This window comes from Fistularia commersonii, chromosome 29 (genome assembly GCF_037954325.1).
Source record: "Fistularia commersonii isolate RoL2024-O1a breed Wild chromosome 29, RoL_Fcom_v1.0, whole genome shotgun sequence".
Classification (NCBI taxonomy): domain Eukaryota; kingdom Metazoa; phylum Chordata; class Actinopteri; order Syngnathiformes; family Fistulariidae; genus Fistularia; species Fistularia commersonii.
Window position 1 is genome coordinate 2,204,420 of NC_141312.1, and position 20,495 is coordinate 2,224,914.

General features: G+C 45.3%; 2 protein-coding genes across 4 annotated transcripts; one reads left to right on the forward strand and one right to left on the reverse strand.

The window, feature by feature from the left end:
- Window positions 1-2,368: 2,368 nt before the first annotated feature.
- LOC147216619 (CD276 antigen-like) lies at window positions 2,369-9,524 on the reverse strand. Its single transcript, XM_086176667.1, has 6 exons — window positions 8,889-9,524; window positions 8,144-8,464; window positions 6,083-6,358; window positions 3,510-3,836; window positions 3,320-3,427; window positions 2,369-2,613 (listed from the first exon to the last, which is right to left on the reverse strand). The coding sequence occupies exons 1-6, from the start codon at window positions 9,097-9,099 to the stop codon at window positions 2,405-2,407; spliced, it is 1,452 nt and encodes a 483-aa protein (XP_086032793.1). The 5' UTR covers window positions 9,100-9,524; the 3' UTR covers window positions 2,369-2,404.
- A 595-nt stretch (window positions 9,525-10,119) lies between these two features.
- gabrr3a (gamma-aminobutyric acid type A receptor subunit rho3a) lies at window positions 10,120-20,450 on the forward strand. 3 transcript variants are annotated; one of them, XM_086176666.1, is made up of 9 exons: window positions 10,120-10,416; window positions 10,940-11,052; window positions 13,996-14,063; window positions 14,141-14,364; window positions 15,330-15,412; window positions 15,737-15,923; window positions 17,074-17,240; window positions 18,356-18,549; window positions 18,631-20,450. In XM_086176666.1, the coding sequence occupies exons 1-9, from the start codon at window positions 10,196-10,198 to the stop codon at window positions 18,931-18,933; spliced, it is 1,560 nt and encodes a 519-aa protein (XP_086032792.1). In that variant the 5' UTR covers window positions 10,120-10,195; the 3' UTR covers window positions 18,934-20,450. The 3 variants fall into 3 exon arrangements, with proteins under 3 accessions (XP_086032792.1, XP_086032790.1, XP_086032791.1); XM_086176664.1 differs by having other exon boundaries at window positions 15,737-15,874; window positions 17,088-17,240; window positions 18,631-20,431; XM_086176665.1 differs by having other exon boundaries at window positions 10,141-10,228; window positions 15,737-15,874; window positions 17,088-17,240; window positions 18,631-20,427.
- The last annotated feature ends 45 nt before the right edge of the window (window positions 20,451-20,495 follow it).

A 20,495-nucleotide genomic window follows, 5' to 3' on the forward strand; every position in this document is an offset into this window, starting at 1 on the left:
GATTCATCACGGCGCGAACGACCTCGGGGGGATTCGCATCCGTCGCGTTCCCGCGGGAAGAACCAGACGCCGCTAAGAGAATGCTTTCCTTTAGGTGAAAAAAAACAAAAAAAAACAGTACAGTTGTGACATATGTTGACTCTGGGTTGTTGTTTCAGCAGTTTGCGGAGGCGGGAGGGCCCCCCGAGGGGCCCCTCGAGGGCCTCTGGTCGCCCGACGGGCCGAGTCTGGGGTTTGGAGAAGGAGCTGACAGAAGGTAAAGATAATCAGGAAAATTCCCCTAAATGTCCCTGAAAAACCTGAGCCATCAGAAGAAAAAGCCCAATTACATCATCGGCGGGAGGGGAGGGGAGGGGAGGGGGGGGGCAGCCGGGCGAGATGATTACTTCCAGACGCGGGAACAGGGTCTTGGTCGTAAAAAACACACACACACACACACATGCGCACACACACACACACACACACACACACACACACACACAAATCCGCTGTTTTTATTTGCTGCTTAATAATTTCAGGGCAAAACAACAGAGCACTTGTGCGTCTTTGGATTTAAAATCTGAGCAGAGATTCGACAAAGTATCTCAAGTAACGTTTCTGCCCGTGTGTGTGTGTGTGTGTGTGTGTGTCAGTGTGTGTGTGTGTGCAATTTATTCCAGTCTATACTGAAACCGCAAGCAGAGTGATGTGAATTCTGAGCAGACGCCTGTGGAAAAGACGGCGAGGGGGTTCGGTGTCGGATTGTGACGGCGGCTGGAATGATGATGGGCTGGTAACCATGAGGACCCGCGAGTCACGGCGCCGAGAGTTCACAGCAGCCAATCGGACGAGGGCCCCGAGACGGGGAGGCGGGGATCGGGTTCGTGAAATGCCGATCAATTATGTCGGGGCTCGTGCAAATCTGCGTTTAAACGAAACCAAATGTGACAATCAAAGAGGCCGATGGCGGTGAAAATATTTTTCTATTTATAATTTAGGCTAGTTTATGGTTCGATTTAAAGTTTTCCTTTTTTTTTTTTTCTTTTAAATTTTTTTTAGTTTTTCTCCCGATCAATATGACAAATAATAACAGAGATATCGTGTGAGGGGTGAAAAAAAAAAAATTTTTTTGAAAAAATTTTCTTTGAATCGAACCTTATTGTATTAGTAAAGAACCTTCGTTTAAAAAATATATATATTAGACGTCGTAATAATTATATCATTTGCCCCTTTTGGATCCATATATTTTATGGAAAGGTGTTTTTACCACCTGAGTTTTCTGGCTTTTAATGCTTTTAATGCAAGATTTTTAGGAGGTATTTTTCATCCTTCCTGTTGCCCCTTATAATGCAGTTGTGGGGTTTCGTGCAACGGCCAGTTTTAGGGCGTCAGAAACTTCCTTCCGAAATAAACTTAGACGAAATATATGTGTCTAGTTGGCCATGTTTTTACCATAATTCTTCCGGTAAGATCTACAAGGCGTCGACCCCATCGTAGCTCTTATATCTGGCGTTCCGAAAAATGTAATCCTTACTTTCCACTTGTGTCAATGTTCATTTCCGACTCCCATCTCTGTCTTATCTGTATATTCGTAAATAAAAATATATTATACAGCTTATCGGTTATTTTCAAAATAATCAATGATGAAGATCATTTTAAAAATTTGGAATTAAAGCCCACCAACCACCAAATATTGCATTTATGAAGACGAAATAATTTGGATCACAGTTTTCAAAAAAGGTAAAAATATAAGCCTTTAAGACTTTTTTCCGGGACTTTTTTTGAGGGACTTTTTTCCGTATTTACAGTGAAGATCTTTCCTGACGACGCACAAGAAGTGGGAAAAACTTACAAGACCTACATTCGTAGAAAGGTTCCTAATGTACTGTGCAATATTTCATTTCACTGTGCAAGATTCAGAACTGTGCAATATTTCATTTCATAACAGCTACACTACAATTTTTCCTTTTATCATACTATTGTGCACTCCTTACCTCACTTTAGTTTTATCACTTGTTTACTAAGACACTTTATAGTTTCACTGAGACACTTTATAGTTTATAGTTTATTTTTATTTCTAATTCTGCCTTTTTCTTTTTATTATTTATTACTGTCATATTTTCTGTAACTCTGGCACAACAATTTCCTTCGGGATTAATAAAGTTGTTCTTATCTTATCTTATCTTATCTTATCTTGTCTTATCTTAATAGGTACTAACAAGCAATACGTGTTTTTTGTTCATTTTTTGAGGGATTTAAAGGTTTTTAAGGCGAGATGTTTGCAATATTTAACACATCTATAAGCGATAACAATCCACTCGTAGCCAACTATTGGTTCTGATCATCGCTGCTTTGGGTTCGGCGTGCCTGCGTTTCCTGCACCCATTTCTTTATTTATTCATTTACGTTTAATAACGGAAGGCGATTATACTGGCAGACAGTCCGTGTGCGTCGGTGCGTTTTCCTCTGCGGCTGGTCCTCTTTCCGTTTCACGAAGCGGCGAGGACTCCGCCGGACCGGCGTCCGCTCCGAGGCCGTCGGGGTCACCTCCTCGCCGGCGGAGGTCGGGGTCTTTGCTCGCTCGGCGGACGAGGACGGCCGAGCCGTTGCGTCCTCGACGAGCTGCTTCGGTTCCTGCAGGAAAACAAACGAAGGGCGTCACTGCGACGGCTGGAGATTCACTGGAGGAAGCGAAAGAGCCCTCGGCTAAAGAAAAATAAACTGTTCCTCGTAAAAGTCCAAGAATAAATGAATTCCAAAGTGAATACATATATATGTGTGTGTGTGTGTGTGTGTGTGTGTGTGTGTGTGTGTGCATTCACACACATTCATACAAATGCCAAAATAGGTATATACTGTATATGGATTGTTCATCTATCTATCTATCTATCTATCTATCTATCTATCTATCTATCTGTCCGTCCGTCCGTCCGTCCGTCCGTCCGTCCGTCCGTCCGTCCGTCCGTCCGTCCGTCCGTCCGTCCGTCCGTCCGTCCGTCCGTCCGTCCATCCATCCATCCATCCATCCATCCATACTTTATATATATATGTATCTATCTATCTATCTATCTATCTATCTATCTATCTATCTATCTATCTATCTAGTATCCATCTATCTATCTAGTATCCATCTATCTATCTATCAAGTATCCATCTATCTATCTATCAAGTATCCATCTATCTATCTATCAAGTATCCATCTATCTATCTATCTATCTATCTATCTATCTATCTATCTATCTATCTATCTATCTATCTATCTATCTATCTATCTATCTATCTATCTATCTATCTATCTATCGTCCCTCTTGCTTTGCCCCGAGCGGTCGTCCTCACCAACCTCTCCTTCTGGCGCACTGAGGAATCGCCACGGTGACGGTGAACACCACAAACGAGAAGGACGCCGCCGTGCTCCACCAGGACCTGCGAGCGCTCCCTTCATCCACGTCTGCGGATGCAAAAAAAAAAAAAGCGTCGCCCTTAAAGAAAACCTTTCTTCTCCGAACCTCACCTCGCCAGGGGTTCCTCACTTCTAGACGCGACGGTGATGTTGACCCTGGTCTGGACGACATGCCTCCCCTGCAGGCCGGAGAAGGTGCAGGTGTAGACCCCGGAGTGCTCCTCTCTGTCGGGCTTGAGGAGCACCAGGGTTCCGTCCCCTAGCGGGAGCCGGTCCGGGTCCACCCGGGCTCGACCCTCCCACAGGTTGACGGCGTGGGCCATCCTGCCGTCGTAGCGCAGGATCACCGCGGGTTCCCCGGTGGAGGAGAAGGTCCAGACCAGGGAGAGGTTCTGCAAGGAGTGCGGGGCGACGCACGGGACGCACAGCGGACGGCCTTCTTCCTGCGTCGTGCTTTCTGCAATACATGTCACCTGTTTTTCAGAATTGTTTTAAGATACCGTATTTTCACGACAATAAGGCGCACATAAAAGTCGTAGATTTTCTTCAAAATGTGAGGCGCGCCCTATAGTGCAGTGCGCCTTATAGTGCAGTGCGCCCTATAGTGCAGTGCGCCCTATAGTGCAGTGCACCTTATAGTGCAGTGCGCCCTATAGTGCAGTGCGCCTTATAGTGCAGTGCGCCTTATAGTGCAGTGCGCCCTATAGTGCAGTGCGCCCTATAGTGCAGTGTGCCCAATAGTGCAGTGCACCTTATAGTGCAGTGCGCCCTATAGTGCAGTGCACCTTATAGTGCAGTGCGCCCTATAGTGCAGTGCGCCTTATAGTGCAGTGCGCCTTATAGTGCAGTGCGCCCTATAGTGCAGTGCGCCCTATAGTGCAGTGTGCCCAATAGTGCAGTGCACCTTATAGTGCAGTGCGCCCAATAGTGCAGTGTGCCTTATAGTGCAGTGCGCCCTATAGTGCAGTGCACCCAATAGTGCAGTGCGCCTTATAGTGCAGTGCGCCCTATAGTGCAGTGCGCCTTATAGTGCAGTGCACCCTATAGGGCAGTGCGCCCTGTGTGTGTTGTTGTAAGGCGGACGTAGTAGACACCACCATGAGAACGTTAAAGGGGAAGTGTGGGCCTTGATTGTATATAAAAGAGCGGGTGTGTGCGTTATGCAGAACATCTTTGTTTTAACAACCCTGAAAACATCGCCGACAAACACATCCAGCCACATCACCAACATGGAAGAGGTGCCGCTCACTTTCGACATCCCGATGAGTCACTGTGGAGAAGAAGGGGACCAGCACGGTAGCGATACGCACAACGAGATACGAAAAGTCTTCTTGGAGACCACGGCTTCACGAAGAGTGGAAGGCAATGGATTGTAGACACTCGGGCTAACGTGTCTGCCGGCACTGTTCTTCCAGCTTTTGCAAAAGCCGGCATCATTTCCAAGGAGCTGCGCTGCACGGAAAGTGACTCTGACAGTGAAGAAAGTGAACCTGACATGTTGGATGGGGATTTAGTGCAGATTTTTAAATCAGAAACAGAGGATGAGGACTTCCATGGGTTCGATTGATGACGATTACCGGTAAAAAAAATGTAAATACCAAACTCAGTTTTGCTCCCGCTCTATTTTCAAATATGCACACTTGTATGCTTATGTGTGTGTTGTTGTTGTTGTAAGGTGGATGTAGTAGAGGACACCATGTTAAAGGGGGAAGTGTGGGCATGGATTGTATATAAAACCCGCGCCTTATAATCAGGTGCGCCTTATGTGTGAGTTAAATACAGTAATGGCACACATAACTGAGACTGCGCCTTTTAGTACGGTGCGCCTTATGGTCGTGAAAATACGGTAAATGTATTGATCCCCATCGTGTCAAACTCAAGACCCGCGGGCCAAATGTGGCACGCCACGTCATTTTATGTGGTCCGATAATATAAGTTAACATGAGATAAGATAAGATAAGATAAGAATGTCTTAAAAGGTCTTTTTTGTCCGAAAACCAATAAGTCTAACTTCTGCTTTGGGGATAAACTACATTTCCCACAATTCATGCCGATCTTGTTAGCCGACGTCCTGCCATTAGCCATTAGCCATTAGCCATTAGCAGTGAATCCACATCAATGCCATTTTCAACAAATGAAAAATTGAGCGATTGATGATCCCTAAATGTCCAGGAAGAGAAAAGTTGATGCAGATGGAGTTATTTAACATTTAGGAGTTGTTACATTTATTTTACATCACATGTTATTTTACCCTTTGAGGGCAACCATTATGCTTTTGTGGCCCTCGGTTAAAATGAATTCCCTGCCATCGCATGTTACAGTTATAATGTCAGAAATAAAATAATATAAAATAAAATAAAATAAAATAAAATAAAATGAAATAAAATAAAATAAAATAATAAAACAAAACAAATCAAAATAGAATAAAGTAAAATAAAATAAAATAAAATAAAATAAAATAAAATAATAAAACAAAACAAATCAAAATAGAATAAAGTAAAATAAAATAAAATAAAATAAAATAAAATAAAATAAAATAAAATAAAATAAAATAAAATAAAATAAATATGAATAGTGGATGGGTAAATAAGTTAGGAAAAAAAAGAGTAAGAGTTAGATATAATAGGAGCTGCTCCCATCTTCTGAAAAAAAAAAGAAAAAAAAGGCGTAAATATCCGTCGGGAGGTCGCGACCCGGGCTCACCTCGGTTTCTCCGCGAGGCGGTCCACACCTGGCTCCTGTCCGCCGACGTGAAGGAGCAGAAATAGGTGTGATCGGAGAGGTTACCCACGATCCTCAGCGTGCTCTCCACGGTGAAGAGACCTTTGTGGTCAGTGGTTTTCACGGTGAAACTCTCCAAGGCCTGCTGCGCGGCGGGGGGCTCCGTGGACCAAGACACCCGGGGGACGGGGTAGATGCCGCTGGAGGAACAGGTGACCCTTTCATCGGTCAACTCCATCGTCACGGACTGGATGAGCGCTGGAAGGAGCACGGCGGGAGAGGAGAACCTGAGGGGTTTGCAGGTCAACCCAAACCTGTGCGAGATTTACTGAATAAAATGCATCACCCGGGATGTAACATTTTAGCTTAATAATCCAAAGCGTCCATGAGTTTCCTCCTCAGGGTGTCCGAGCTACCCCTTGGAGATGCCGAGGAGCTCGGCTGGAGAAAAGCCGCTGCTCCTCCGGCATCCAGAGGAACCAGAGGAGGCGGTTGTGCTCCAGGTTTTCTGGAGGCCCTGCAGGGTTGGTGATTCTCCTGCAGATGGTGCTTGTCAGCAGCGCTTTGGCGCTCCTGCTCAGAGGCCACACTCTGGGTTAGTAGGCCAGACAGCTAAAATAAGCTAAGCTAGTGCAGACAGTATCCAGAGATGCTCTGTACGCACATGACACAAGAAATAAGCCGTTATTTATTGAGGAATGCGCCGGCACTTTTTGAAGTTCTAGCGACCGTCAGTCCTCATTCGTTAAAATTCTATTTAAACCATCTTTCCTGGGAATTGTTGTCGTCTTTCTCCGGTGGGATTTGTCATATATGCCAAAATACTGCTGTCCCCGTCTCCATGGAGACGCTGGGAGTCTGTTTCAAATCAATGCAAAAAAGGCACCTCTTTCTCAGAGCTGAAGGCTGCTCATGGAATTCACCAGTGCGAGCGCATGAAAACTGGCTTTTTTATATTGAAATATTGATGTAGATTCAATAAATGAGCAGCCATTTTAGATCAATGGAGAATGCCTAATTCAAAGACAGGTTTGACTGTCATTCATCCGGTCATTCTTTATAAGTCTTACCTTACTTTGGGTGGCAGGGGTGCTCCAGAGGCATACAAACATTCAGCCTGTCATTCAAACGTCTCATAGAGTCAATCAGCCACTTCATATAGAGACAAGCAACCATTCACTCATTCATTCACACATCATGATGAGAGAAACCACCATTCACCCTCTTATTGCAACATTATGTAGAGACATACAAGTATTGACCCTCTCATTCACCCAGTATATAGAGACATACAGGTATTGGCCCTCTCCTTCACACAATGTATAGAGACATACAAGTACTCACCCTCTCATTCATATGGTATAGAGAGACGTACAAGTATTGAGCCTCTCATTCACAAAGTATATAGAGACATGCAAGTATTGGCCCTCTCATTAACATGCCATATAGAGGCATACAAGTATTGACCCTCACATTAACATGCCATATAGAAGCATACAAGTACTCACCCTCTCATTCCCATGGTATAGAGAGACGTACAAGTATTGAGCCTCTCATTCACAAAGTATATAGAGACATACAAGTACTGGCCCTCTCATTAACATGCCATATAGAGGCATACAAGTATTGACCCTCACATTAACATGCCATATAGAAGCATACGAGTATTGACCCTCTCATTCACAAACTATATAGAGACATACAAGTATTGGCCCTCTCATTCACACGCCGGATAGAGACATACAAGTTTTGACCCTTTTATCCACACATCTTCGCAATCTAGGGCAATCTAATACACCTTATAGAGACATACAAGTTTTGACCCTCTCAAGCGCACATCTGGGCAATCTAGCACCTCCAATGAACCTCCCGCATGTGTTTGGACTGTGGGAGAAACCCAGAGAACCCAGAGGAGCCTTGTGCAGATATAAGGAGAACATGGAGACTCCACATAGAAAGTCCCCCTGTGGGAATCCAACCAGGGACCTTCTCGCTGCGTGCTAACCCAGGATTGACATTTTGTAAATGTAAAACTCTACTGACCTTTGACCTCCAGGTTAACAAAGATCTCCTGGTTGCCCTTCCGAGTGCTGGTGTAACATTTGTACCTTCCCCTGTCCTGAACTTTGACCCTCCTCAGCAGCAGAGATGCGTTTCCATTGGGGATGTGGGAGTTGAACAAGCACGTCCTCCCGCTGAAGTGCTTGTTCTGCAGCCCGAACTGGTCCCTGTTGTAGTAGTAGCTGTGGACGGGGATCTGCTGCTTGTACCAGTGGATCACCACCGTGCCGGTGGGCCTGAAGCTGCAGGGCAGGATGCAGTCTTCCTGGATGATGCAGGTGACGTTGGCTTCCGGAGGTAAAACTTCAACACGGGAAAACTACTGTTACGCCACAACCTATCACAGAAGGCCTTACTGAATCGTGGTACTCATCACAGTACTACGGCGATACTCATCTCTGCGGCTTATTTTACTAGATTGGTGCTATTTTAAGCTCAGGCCCACCTGACATGACCTCCAGTTTCCCTCAGACACACACACACACACACACACACACACACACACACACTGCAGGGCAAACTGCAAAGGCTGCTTTGCACAGGCGTCTGCTAAAAACTTAATTCAGTTTATGTTTAATGAGCAACAAAACCCACAACATTGTTGTCTTATTCTTATTTTCATGCTTTTTTTCATCTCCTTTTCCGACACTCAGATAATTTCGGATATTTTTTCGCCATCGAGAATTATCTACCCCCATCAAGTAACGCTAAAAGGCTAATCAGATACCTGATTTTCCGGCGTTCGCCTTCATAAATAATGAATCCGTGAGCCGAGAGTCTTCCGTTACCGTACCTTTTGAACGTGTCATGGAGAATATCCCAAGGAACACAAACGGCACCAGCGTGTTTCGGCGTTTGTGCAGCATCTCGGCGGCCGCTCCCGTCGGCGTTTGGCATCCAGTCGCGCGAAACCGAAGCTGGTGTTCAGCCAACTGCATCTTTACATCCTTCTCTAGCGCTAATGAAACACTGACTAATTAACCAGGCGGGTAAATGTTTCACCAGCCGCCCTTCGAATTCTCAAAACGCTTTAAAAACAAGAACCTCTTTCACGCTAAAGAAACCATCACGAGAGAAAAGCCAGTGAGACCAGATTAACTTTTATCATGCGCGTTTAACCGTTTTATCATCTGGGACGTCACTCAATGTGCGGGAATTTACCGGTTCGGAAATGAACCGTTTGTCGTTGTTCCGGAGGATGCACGTCTCCGTGACGACGGGGTAAATATGACAACGGCGGGCGAATCTGCGCGGCATCTTGGCTCGGATTAGAAGACGATGGCCTCTAGAGGGCGAAAAATGAAACGTCATCCAGCATCCAGACGGATGGACGGATGGATGGATGGATGGAGGAGGTCACGTGTTCAAGTCAACCGGCGTCCACGTGAGCGATTCTTTAAGGAGGCATTGCTCATATCTGTCCTCAATCAACTCTAATCCCAGATTACAAGGCCGCAGAGTCATGCTATCCAGGTTTTCGCCCTTTCTTTGATTAAATCTAATTGAACCGGATCGAATCTTTGTCCGGACCGGATCCTCATCATGGCTCGTATTTACTCGGTCAAACTCTCGGAACGGTTAAACCACAAGGTAAACGGAACGAACATACGCCGACATCTGACTCCTCACGAGCGGAGGGAACATCCTGCGATGTATAAAACTAGGCTACGCTCTTTTTTTTTTTTTTTTTTAAAGTGCGGAATGATGATGAAACCGCCGGTTGTATTATCCGCCCTCCCTTCCCGCCTCCCTCCCGCTCTCCCCGCCCTCTGATGCCTCCAGTTTGTAGGTTACTGAAAGATTTCACCAACCACAGATAAGAAGATTAGAGAGGAATTAATGGTATTCCTTTGTCATTACAGGAATAAATTGATATTTGGTTTTAAATCAGAGGGTGGAGACTGCGGGGATTTTGGGGGTGGGGGGTCGCCGGCGCTCGAGGGCAGGGAGATGGCACATTGACGGGCGTCCGGCGGCGGGATGGCGCGAGGAGACCCTGCGGTTACCGCGGAGCAGAATGAGTACCGCTGAGATATGGACCCGCCCACCGGCGCTGGTGCTCCCTGGGTGAGACATTCGGGTTCTTGTCTTGTTTTCGGCGGCGGCGTAGCCATGAGAGTGGTCCTCCTGGCCTTGCGACTGACGTGCATGGCCTGGTTGTGGCCCGTTACCCAGCTCAACGGCAGCCACCTCCCAAACAAGAGGAGGCACAAGGAGCTCTACCTCGGGGAAAACTCCAAACTGAAGCACGGAGGGTGAGCCGAAACCCAGTCTCCGACCGCTAAAACCTCCCGCCGCGTCATGCGGGGTTGTGTAATCGATCGATAGCGTCATGGTGATCGGGTCAGAGAAAACCTCACGGGAGACCAGTTATCGATTTGTCTTCTAGTTGCATAAAAATATGTCCTCTGATGGTTATGGAGAGTGATTGACTGCCAGGGATTGATTATTCATAAATTGAAATTTAAAAGCATTAGTAGACATGACCCTTGAGTTATCTTCAAACCGCTCTTAACTGCTAGATCAGCAAATGTGTGTGTGTGTGTGTGTGTGTGCGTCTTTGTTGGGCCTCTCATTTTCTTTGGACAAATAAATGCCGTCTGTTTTAATCAGAGAACTGAAGTTCAATTACTCATCACTAACTCCCATGACCAGATGTCAGCGCTGAGTGTGTTAGAAAGAGAAAGATGAAGACAGAGAAAGTGTGTTGTTTTTTTTTTTTTGGAGAGTGTGTGTGTGTGTGTGTGTCAGCTGTTGTTTGTCCTCTTGGCTCCTCAGACGAGTGGATCTCAAGGCAAAGAAGCTCGACAGCACAAAGTCCCTGCTAATTAAATCGGAGCAGCTGCTTCGGATAGAAGACCATGACTTTGCAATGCGGCCCGGTTTTGGAAGTAAGATGCAAACGTCCGTCCATCTCCATCCGTCCATCCCTTCATCCATCCATCCATCTGTTCACCCAATGATCCATCCATGCATTTATCCATCCATCCATCCATACATGCGTGCATCCCTCAATCCATCCATCCATCTGTCCATCCATACAACAACCATTGCATCTCTTCACCCATCCATCCATCCATCCATCCATCCATCCATCCATTAGATTTTATCGATATCCACCTAATTACTTCTCATTTCTCCAGTGAGTAGTGACCCAAGCCCCCATGCTCCCAGGGGCGGCTCAGTGGAGCTGATATGGGTTACTGGGCTGTCTTTGCTAATACGTGTCCCAAAAAAGCCCTTTGTGACCTACATTATTCACAAGTGAGACAGTGACTGCAGACGGCAAAAAAAATATAATCTGGACTACGTACATCATTTTGAGGGAGGAAAGCCTAATGTTAGACGATATTAAAAGTCTGTTGTAACCAAGATGTATCGGGGACGGGGTTGGTTGTGGATTATGCATTCGTGCTGCTTGCCTACGTGGAGGGAAGTCGACTGTCTTTGTCATCACATTAAAATTCTCCTGGAATGAGCTCCGGTTTTACAGTTCAGATCGGGCTGCATGGATAAAATACTTATCTCTTAGGGCGGCACAGTGGCACACTGGTTAGCGCCTCTGGCTCACAGCAAGAAGGTCAGCGGTTGGATTCCCACAGGGTGGACCTTTCTGTGTGGAGTCTCCATGTTCTCCCCACATCTGCAGGGAGTTCCTTCAGGTTCTCCCTCAGTCCAAACACAGGCAGGAGTTAGCTCCAATGGAGAAGGAGCTTCATTGGAGACCCTAGATTTGCTCAGATGAGTGAATGAAATGGTCAATACTTGTACTGTATGTCTCTATATGGTGTGTGAATGAGAGGGTCAATACTTGTATGTCTCTATATGGTGTGTGAATGAGAGGGTCAATACTTGTATGTCTCAATATGGTGTGTGAATGAGAGGGTCAATACTTGTATGTTATATACTGTGTGAATGAGAGGGTCAATACTTGTATGTCTATATATGGTGTGTGAATGAGAGGGTCAATACTTGTATGTCTTTATTTGGTGAGTGGATGAGAGGGTCAGTACTTGTATGTCTCCATATACCGTGTGTGTGGGAGGATACATACTTGTATGTCTCTACGTAAGCTGTCAATGTGTGGGTGAATGGTGGTTTGTCTCTTTGTGAATGAGTGAATGCTTGCGTGTATCTATATGAGGTGTTAATGAGAGGGTGAATGGAGTGTCCATGTTTCTATGGAACACATGCAGGAGCTTCATTGGAGACACTAAATTGTCCAAATGTGTGAATGAATGAGCAAATAGTTGCATGCCTTGATGAGATGTTTGTGTGAGTGAATGAGTGGTTGCATGCCTCTTTATGTGACCCTGTGACGGGTCAACGGGTCCAGGGTGAACCCTTCCTCTTCCGCAAGGACAGCCAGTAAATCTTTGTGAATGTCTTCAGATCTAAAAGTGGCCAAATAAATTTAAAACACTGAAAAAAGAGCAATGCAAATAAAATGCAGCTGGAAAATCAACAGGACGTTATTCCAGAGGCAGAATCGTCTGATATAATCCCCCGACCCACCCCGACCTCACCATTCAATTGTAATAATAGACTGATGGTTTGTGAGTGCTTCCCTTCATTAGGTAATGGTACTGATAGGACAGGATGTTTATACCGTAACTCCCATCATACGTTTTCAGCATTCTGATGACATAAGAGGAGATTGCCGATATGTGCCTGACGGGCAAGTTTAATTAGGTCAGTTTGCTGGATTTTTCATGTAAAATGAACCTGTTCCCGGCGAGTCAGCGGTCAACAAACCGTCCATTCAACTTGTTTTTCCCGGATTCCTTCAAGTCGACCTTTGCAATCTACCACTTGAAATGGTCTCGTGAAGTTACAGCAGAAGCTGTAGTCCCACTTTTGAAAAGCAGATGAATGAATCAATGATTAAGTTCTGTGAGGTCGACTGGGGTTTGTAGAACAGGAATTAAACAAGCTAGCTGTAGCGAAAAGGATGGACTGGTGTCGATGTAGATAGTTAACTCTGGGTAGGTAGTAGTCCTGCTCGCTGGGGGCTGGAGCCTATCCCTGCTGTGGTTGGACAAGGGGCCAGTTGCTCACAGTCCATATGTCTACTGACAAACAACCATCCACTCTTTCGTCCATACGTCGCACTTGGACATACAACTCGACATACAGGGTCCCCAATGGACCTCCTGTTTGGACAGTGGGAGGAACCCGGAGGAACCCCACGCAGACACTGGGAGTACATGGAGACTCCAGACAGGAATGGGAATCCTACCTAGGATCTTCTTGGCGGGAGGCTGAAACGCCGTTGCCAGGCCTGTAGCACATCCGTTCAAAGCGGGTCATTGCGGATAGCAGACATCTTCCCCCCCGAGGCCAGATTTTGAAGGGTTTAAGTCCGTCGCCTATCAACAGAACCGTCTACTTTTGAAAGGATTTAGAGATTTTTAAGTCTCTTGCCATCACAAAAAAAAATATCCCTGGTGTTTGAACTCATGGAAACAATAGTGAATCAAACTAGGCTACTAAATCAGCAATCTAAAATCACCGCCTATATTTTACTCATTCCCCTCAAGACGATGCTTTTTTTGTCGCACATTAAATCCGTCGGATGCGGCATGTTGGAGGACATCGGGGATATTACGCAACGCCGTAGCCGTACAGCGTTCAAAGCATTAAGCTGTGATGTCAACACAGCGAGTTGATGAGTCACTCTCAAGAACTGTCAGGATGCTACAGCCGCTTGGCTTACGTCGTCTCTTGTAGCCCATAATCTTGCGGCGCATAATCTCGCGGTGGATGCGATCAGAAGGACATGTGATACGACTTCTGTTTGAAGCCCGAGCATCGGAACATGTGACCTTTCGCAGGTTCGGCGATTCCCGTTGGCATCGACGTCCAGGTGGAAAGCATTGACAGCATCAGCGAAGTAAACATGGTGCGTTCCTTCATTCTTCCCCGTCCATCTCCAAATTTCCCGCGCATTTTTTACCCTATCTTGTCTTTTTTGGACAGGATTTTACCATGACTCTGTACCTGAGGCATTACTGGCAAGACGATCGCCTTGCCTTCCCCTCAAGCAACAACAAGAGCCGTACGTTCGACGCACGTCTCGTGAAGAAGATCTGGGTGCCCGACGTGTTCTTCGTCCACTCCAAACGCTCCTTCATCCACGACACCACCATGGAAAACATCATGCTGCGCGTTTATCCCGACGGCAACATCCTCTACAGCGTCAGGTAAGAGGAAGATATACAAAAAAGCACAGGGAGATTTTTGGCAAATCGGCAAGATAAGCGAAGAGCTGAAGGAGTTTCTCGTTCGGGACTGAGGATGTAAAGTGACCAAGATGTGGAAATACAGCCAAAAGAAGGAAATCAGACTAAAAAGTGATTTGCAGATAATGAGCCAAACGGAAAGGAAAGCTGTACGAGATGCTATCTGCTTTGGAGACAGGAAAAGACAAGAAGCAGAGGTGGAGGCGGCACAGATGAAGGTGTCGAGGTTCTCCTTGGGAGTGAGGAGGATGGATAGGATCAGGAATGAGTCCATCAGAGGGACGGCGATGCCGATAGTTCACAGGTAGCGAAGATCTGGGTAGAAGGAACTGCCGGGCAGGAGGTCCAAAGAGAAGAGGACTGAAGTTAGCTGGTGTGAGGGAGGAGGATGGAGGGAGATGATTCGCTCTGGTGGGAGCAGCCGAATCAACGGATCCAAGGACTCAAATGCGGTTGCGTACTCACAATATTGGCTAAAACATTAGCTAAAATGAAAACGTTACAGGAAACTGCTGTAGCTGGAGTGCTAATGCTAGTCCTCACATAGCTATAAGTTGGGTTGTCTGGGACCTCGAGGGCTTCGCACCAGGACCTCGGGCTTGTTTTTTAAAGCTTTGACTTTTAACGTGCGCTTTATGAATACAATGTCCACGATGGAGAAGTCACCGGTTCCCTAGGATTTATTTTCGCAGCGGCCGTACGATCAGTAAGCCGGCCATCATATCCATTTCAGCCACAGATGTCGACATTATGCCGTCACCCCCGACAGCTTGCCGCTGCCGCAGAACCCGCGATTAGCCCGACGGCTAATGTCGTCTCGTATTACCGTTGCCATCATGAATAGTCAAATTGTGTGTGTGTGTGTGTGTGTGATACCGAATCGTCCGTTTCGGTGTTTCTTTCTTTAACCGTGAGCTGTTTTCCAGGATCACAGTGACAGCGCTTTGCTCGATGGACTTCAGTAGCTTCCCGCTGGACACGCAAAACTGCTCCCTGGAGCTGGAGAGTTGTGAGTACTCAGTTCCACCCGGGAAGTTGGACTCCAAAAACGTCGTAATTGATGACGCAAAGCGGCCGATCATCTACGTAGAGTCATCGAATCGTAAACCGGGATGTTTTGTTTCTGTCCCGCGATGAAGCTCGATCTGGCATCTTGATCTTCATCTCGCAAGCTAACCATGGATCCTGATCTCAGAGGAGAGGCGGGAATGCCGCTTCCACGTCCGGTCCCTCCCCTCCTCTGAGAAACACCATCCATGACGTTCAAGAGAGGCGACGAGTAAAGGTGTGGACCTCCTTCCGCCCAACCATCTCCCTTTCTTCTCTCTTGAAGATGCTTACAATGAGAACGACCTCATGCTCTACTGGAAGAACGGGAACGATTCATTAAGGACTGATGAGATCGTGCTCTCTCAGTTTTTTATTGAAGACTTCCAGCCTTCCTTTGGGCTCGCCTTCTACAGCAGCACTGGTATGTCAAATCGGGGCCCCCCGGGGCCCTCTGAGTTGTACCCGCCTTGGGAGCAACCAGAGGGCTCCCTGTTGAACACAATTCCTCCATATCCGATGTTTGGGCGTTAAAAGACGTACCTTCGTTAAAATAACATACGTGGAATAAATGTGTCAGAAAAAACAACTGCCTAAATACTAGATTGTCATGATGGCAATCTGTCCGCTAGCTTTAAATCATTTTTTTAAATTTCATTTAAAAGTCATGTTTCATGCTTATTCCTGTTATTTTGCCAAACTGCATTTGTTAGATTTAATGAACGAACAAACTAACTAGCCATTATCAATATCATCATTATAACTTTTATTACAATTATGGTTGTTGTTGTTCTTATCATTATCAACATTAATTATCACTAACATTAGTCAAAGTCAACTTCATTGTCAATTCTCCGCAAGATAATCTCACATAAAATTAACAATATAATAATAGTAATCAGGTGCAAATTAGCAGTGATTACTATTATTATATTGTAAATTTCACAACACTGTTATATTATCATTGCAATCATTATCATAGTAATAATTATATTATTATTTCTATTATTATTATTATTGCTATAATTATTATTGTTGTTGTTGTTATCATTATTATCATTATTATTGCTATTATTATCATTATACAAAATAATATTATTAACTTATTATTGTTGGTCATTGTTAATATTCTTCTTCTTCCTATTATTATTGTTATTATTATGAAAATTACTATTATTCAATCAATATTATTATTATTATCATTATTATTATCATTACTATCATTGTCATTATTATTGTTATTATTATTAGTGTTATTATTATTATTATAAAAATTACTATTATTCAATCAATATTGTTGTTTTTATTATTACTATTATCATTATTATTGTTGTTGTTGTTGTTGTTGTTGTTGTTATTAAGACATTGACTGTGTTTGTACTGTTTATATTGTATAACACCAAAAAGATGAGAGTTCACTTTCACTAAGTGTAACCTTGATCAGAAATGGCGAAATAAGAAGTTGTGTGACTTTTGTTTTGTGAAACTGAAGGTTCATCTCCATCACTTTGTGTGAGATGATGCAGAGGTTCAGATCTAGTCAGACTTGCTCTTTCAACTTATCTCCAAGTGTTGGTGGTGATTGTCCCCTGCCGTCTTCCCCTTCCTGCACCTTCAATCCTCCGTTTCCTTCTCAGGCTGGTACAATCGGCTCTACATAAACTTCATTCTCAGGAGGCACATCTTCTTCTTCATGCTCCAGACGTACTTCCCCACCATGCTGATGGTGATGCTCTCCTGGGTGTCCTTCTGGATCGACAGGAGGGCCGTTCCTGCTCGTGTCTCCCTGGGTATTGAAAACCGCTGGTCGTCGTATTGAGGCGTTGCAGGTTTTTTCCCCTGGAAACAATCACTTTTGGCCTCATTTTTCCTGAGAATTGAAAGTGCGTCCACATCAAATCAAACAGTAAGGCGCAGGAGGAGGCGTCAGAAGCTCAGAGGACGAATGAAAGAGACAAATAGCTGCTAACGTTTCACCCACATGTTTCCCGAAACGTGATTGGAAGCTAACAATGATGACTTACATTGCTCTCAAACACTTTTCTTCTTCCTTTCTGGAAGTAATCGTAATTTCTCAAATCATCTCCTGCGTGGCGGCTCGTCCTCCACTTCCCACAGCCAAATGACAAGAGCTGTTTTAAAAAAAAAACACAAAAGTAATGAGGTTGGAGCGAGAATAATATCTAGCATTTGAGGAAAATAATTGAGTTTGGGCTATGATGATAAGCTGATTATGCTCCCGTGCAGCATAATTCATGGCGCCACAATGAAAATGCATGAAATGCAAGACAATGGGTGTCAAACGTACGGGCCGCGGGCCGGTACCGGTACGCCAGGGGGTCCAATCTGGCCGGTGGAAAAAAATACATAAAAATCATGAACTACTTTTTTAAAATAAAAATTCAGTTCCTATAATGTTTGCTGGGGCTGCACTGTTTTAGTCAGTGTTAGCAACACGACACAACAATGTGTGTTTACAGCAGCAATGCGGCTTGCGGGTCTGTAAATAGCATTTTGTCACATTGTTAGAAATGTACCCGCTTTTCCGTTGGCCCGATACCTCTCATCTGCAAGATGTCGTTGTCAAAAAAGGAGAAAAGTGAACATGGAGTGCACGATTTCCAAGAAAAATGGACCACTTCTTATTCGTCCATCGAGGTTAATAAGAAACCTGCATGCATGATGTGGATGCAGTAAGTCTGGGCGCCGCAATGGGACACGCCATGACGGAAAATACAACAAAATGCACAAAATTGCACTCTCTTCATGAATCTCAGGTTGTTCATGGAGTACTTTCAATTAATTTCGGTGGTGTCAACATGAGTTTGACAGCCTTGTTCTTCACCTTTCACCTCGCACCTCCTCACAGAGCTACCGGGCTCACCTTGTGCCGCTCTGTGTCCAGGCATCACCACCGTCCTGACAATGTCCACCATCATCACCGGCGTCTCGGGCTCCATGCCGCAGGTGTCCTACGTCAAAGCCGTGGACATCTACTTGTGGGCGAGCTTCCTGTTCGTCTTCCTGACCGTCATCGAGTACGCCGCCGTCAACTATTTCACCACGGTGGAGGAAATGAAGAAGCTCAAGAGGGCAAAGGTCGTTTGTGGAATCGAACGTCTCGTTTCCCGCCTCGCGACCCCCGAGCTTAACCTTTCTCTCCCCTCCGCGCCGACGCAGATCCCCAGTTCGTACAACGCCGCTCAGGCGATGGCGTTCGACGGCTGTTTCCACGACAACGACATCGACCTGACCTCGTTCGCCGAGGCCGCCAGCACGCCGAACACGGAGAGGAACACCCAGTCGCGGAACTCCACCGCCTCGGCGCCGGCGGAAGGAACCCGGCTACGGCGCCGGCACCCTTTCAAGACCAACCTCAGCTTCATCATGAGCAACAGCTACATGATCGACTCCTACTCCAGGGTCATCTTCCCGCTGGCTTACCTGCTCTTCAACATCATCTACTGGAGTTTGTACGCGTAGCGCAGCGGGCGCTCCCATTGGACAGCACGAAACCTGCGGCGCCATCGCGGCTCGGCCTCCCCCCCCCGACCCCACCCCCCCGGACGCCACCTCCAGCTCGCGCCGCCGCCGAGCTCCCGCCCCCTCTCGAAGGCTATTTTTCTCGTGGACGTCGTCGTGTGATTTCGGGCCGCTTCTTCTATATGCAAAAGCAAATTGTCAAAAAAAAAAAAAAAAAAAAAAAATGACGGTAACAATCGCTAGAATTTTAATTGTTGTAATGGACAGATGACTGAGTGAACTGTATAATTATTATTTTTACACCATGTTGAAGTTGTTTTTGATTCCTCTTTGGTGGGATTTTATAGACGTGTCATCTGCATCGGTTGGAAATTGATATTTTTCTATATTTTCTCTGTTAAACTGGACTGACCCGGTTTCACAGGGCGGGAAGCAGCCCAACTAGCATCTTTAAACTTATAATCTGCAACGGCGATGGGAAATGCAACTGCGTTGCACTGAGAGTGAAATGACGGACAATTACAGTGTTTCCGCACAGAACCAGCAAATGTAAAGATAATTATGTATGAATCAAAACCTTTATAAGTAGCACAAGGATCGTCATTTAAACTCTTGATAACCCCCGTTTCAATGCAAAGCTTTATCGGGCGCAACTGCAGCCGCAGCTGCAGCGCTGTCGTCACGCCGTGCCCGTAAATACCGCAGCACACGGCCGGGCAGAATAAGGCCGCACAGCCTTTGGCCTCTTTGAGACAAAAATGGATTTTGAAAGAGGCTTTTTGGATCAACCTCCAGCTCCGCTAAAATAAATAATGACATAGAGAAACCTAAGCTTTGGCGATTTCTAGCTCACTGACTCCCTCTACTGTCAAGTTGTAGAACTACACCTTCCCAAACTGCTATTTTAGGCTGATACACACACACATACACACACATAGACACAAAATAATTTACTTAAACATTTGACATTTCAGATAAATGACACTTTTTTAAGACATTGTCAAAGGGTAGCAATATCTCTAAAAAAACTACAAATATGGCGGACTTCTACAACTGGTATTTGACAGTGTTCAGTTTTTGGTCCCAACCAAATTTGAGTCTGACCCACACAAACCTTTGTAAACAAAGAAAATGTCTAAAATGTTGCCTTTGGTTCCCAGTTCCATGGACACACACACACACACACACACACACAAACACACACACACACACACACACGCAAAAACAAACGAAATAATTCAAAAAATTTCAAAAAATAACACTTTTTTTATACATGGCAAAAGGATAGCAATTTCACTAAAAAACTACAAATATAGGCCTTATACAATTGCCGCTGACACACACTCACACACACACATTGATGATTGATTGATTTCTTTGCATTGACAGAGATGTTGTTTCTGTCCTATTGTGATTTCTCAAAGGGATTACTGTGTATTGTGACTAATCTGACTGAAAATGCACATCTACTGTATGTAAAACACACACACAGCCGGTGAAAGAGGAAAATAAAAGCGAAGGAAGGGTAGAAGAGGGGACTATTGTAGATCGGCAGAGATTAG

Bases quoted from the DNA above. Each gene is read 5' to 3' on its own strand.
- LOC147216619 (XM_086176667.1), bottom strand. From the start codon at position 9,099: ATGCAGTTGGCTGAACACCAGCTTCGGTTTCGCGCGACTGGATGCCAA. The intron at 8,465-8,888 runs GTATCTGATTAG...CCCGTGTTGAAG, and splicing joins GGCGAACGCCGGAAAATCAG to TTTTACCTCCGGAAGCCAAC. The intron at 3,428-3,509 runs GTGAGGAACCCC...TTGCATCCGCAG, and splicing joins CATCACCGTCGCGTCTAGAA to ACGTGGATGAAGGGAGCGCT.
- gabrr3a (XM_086176666.1), top strand. From the start codon at position 10,196: ATGGACCCGCCCACCGGCGCTGGTGCTCCCTGGGTGAGACATTCGGGT. The intron at 14,064-14,140 runs GTGCGTTCCTTC...TTTTTTGGACAG, and splicing joins GCATCAGCGAAGTAAACATG to GATTTTACCATGACTCTGTA. The intron at 15,924-17,073 runs GGAGCAACCAGA...CCTTCAATCCTC, and splicing joins TCTGAGTTGTACCCGCCTTG to CGTTTCCTTCTCAGGCTGGT.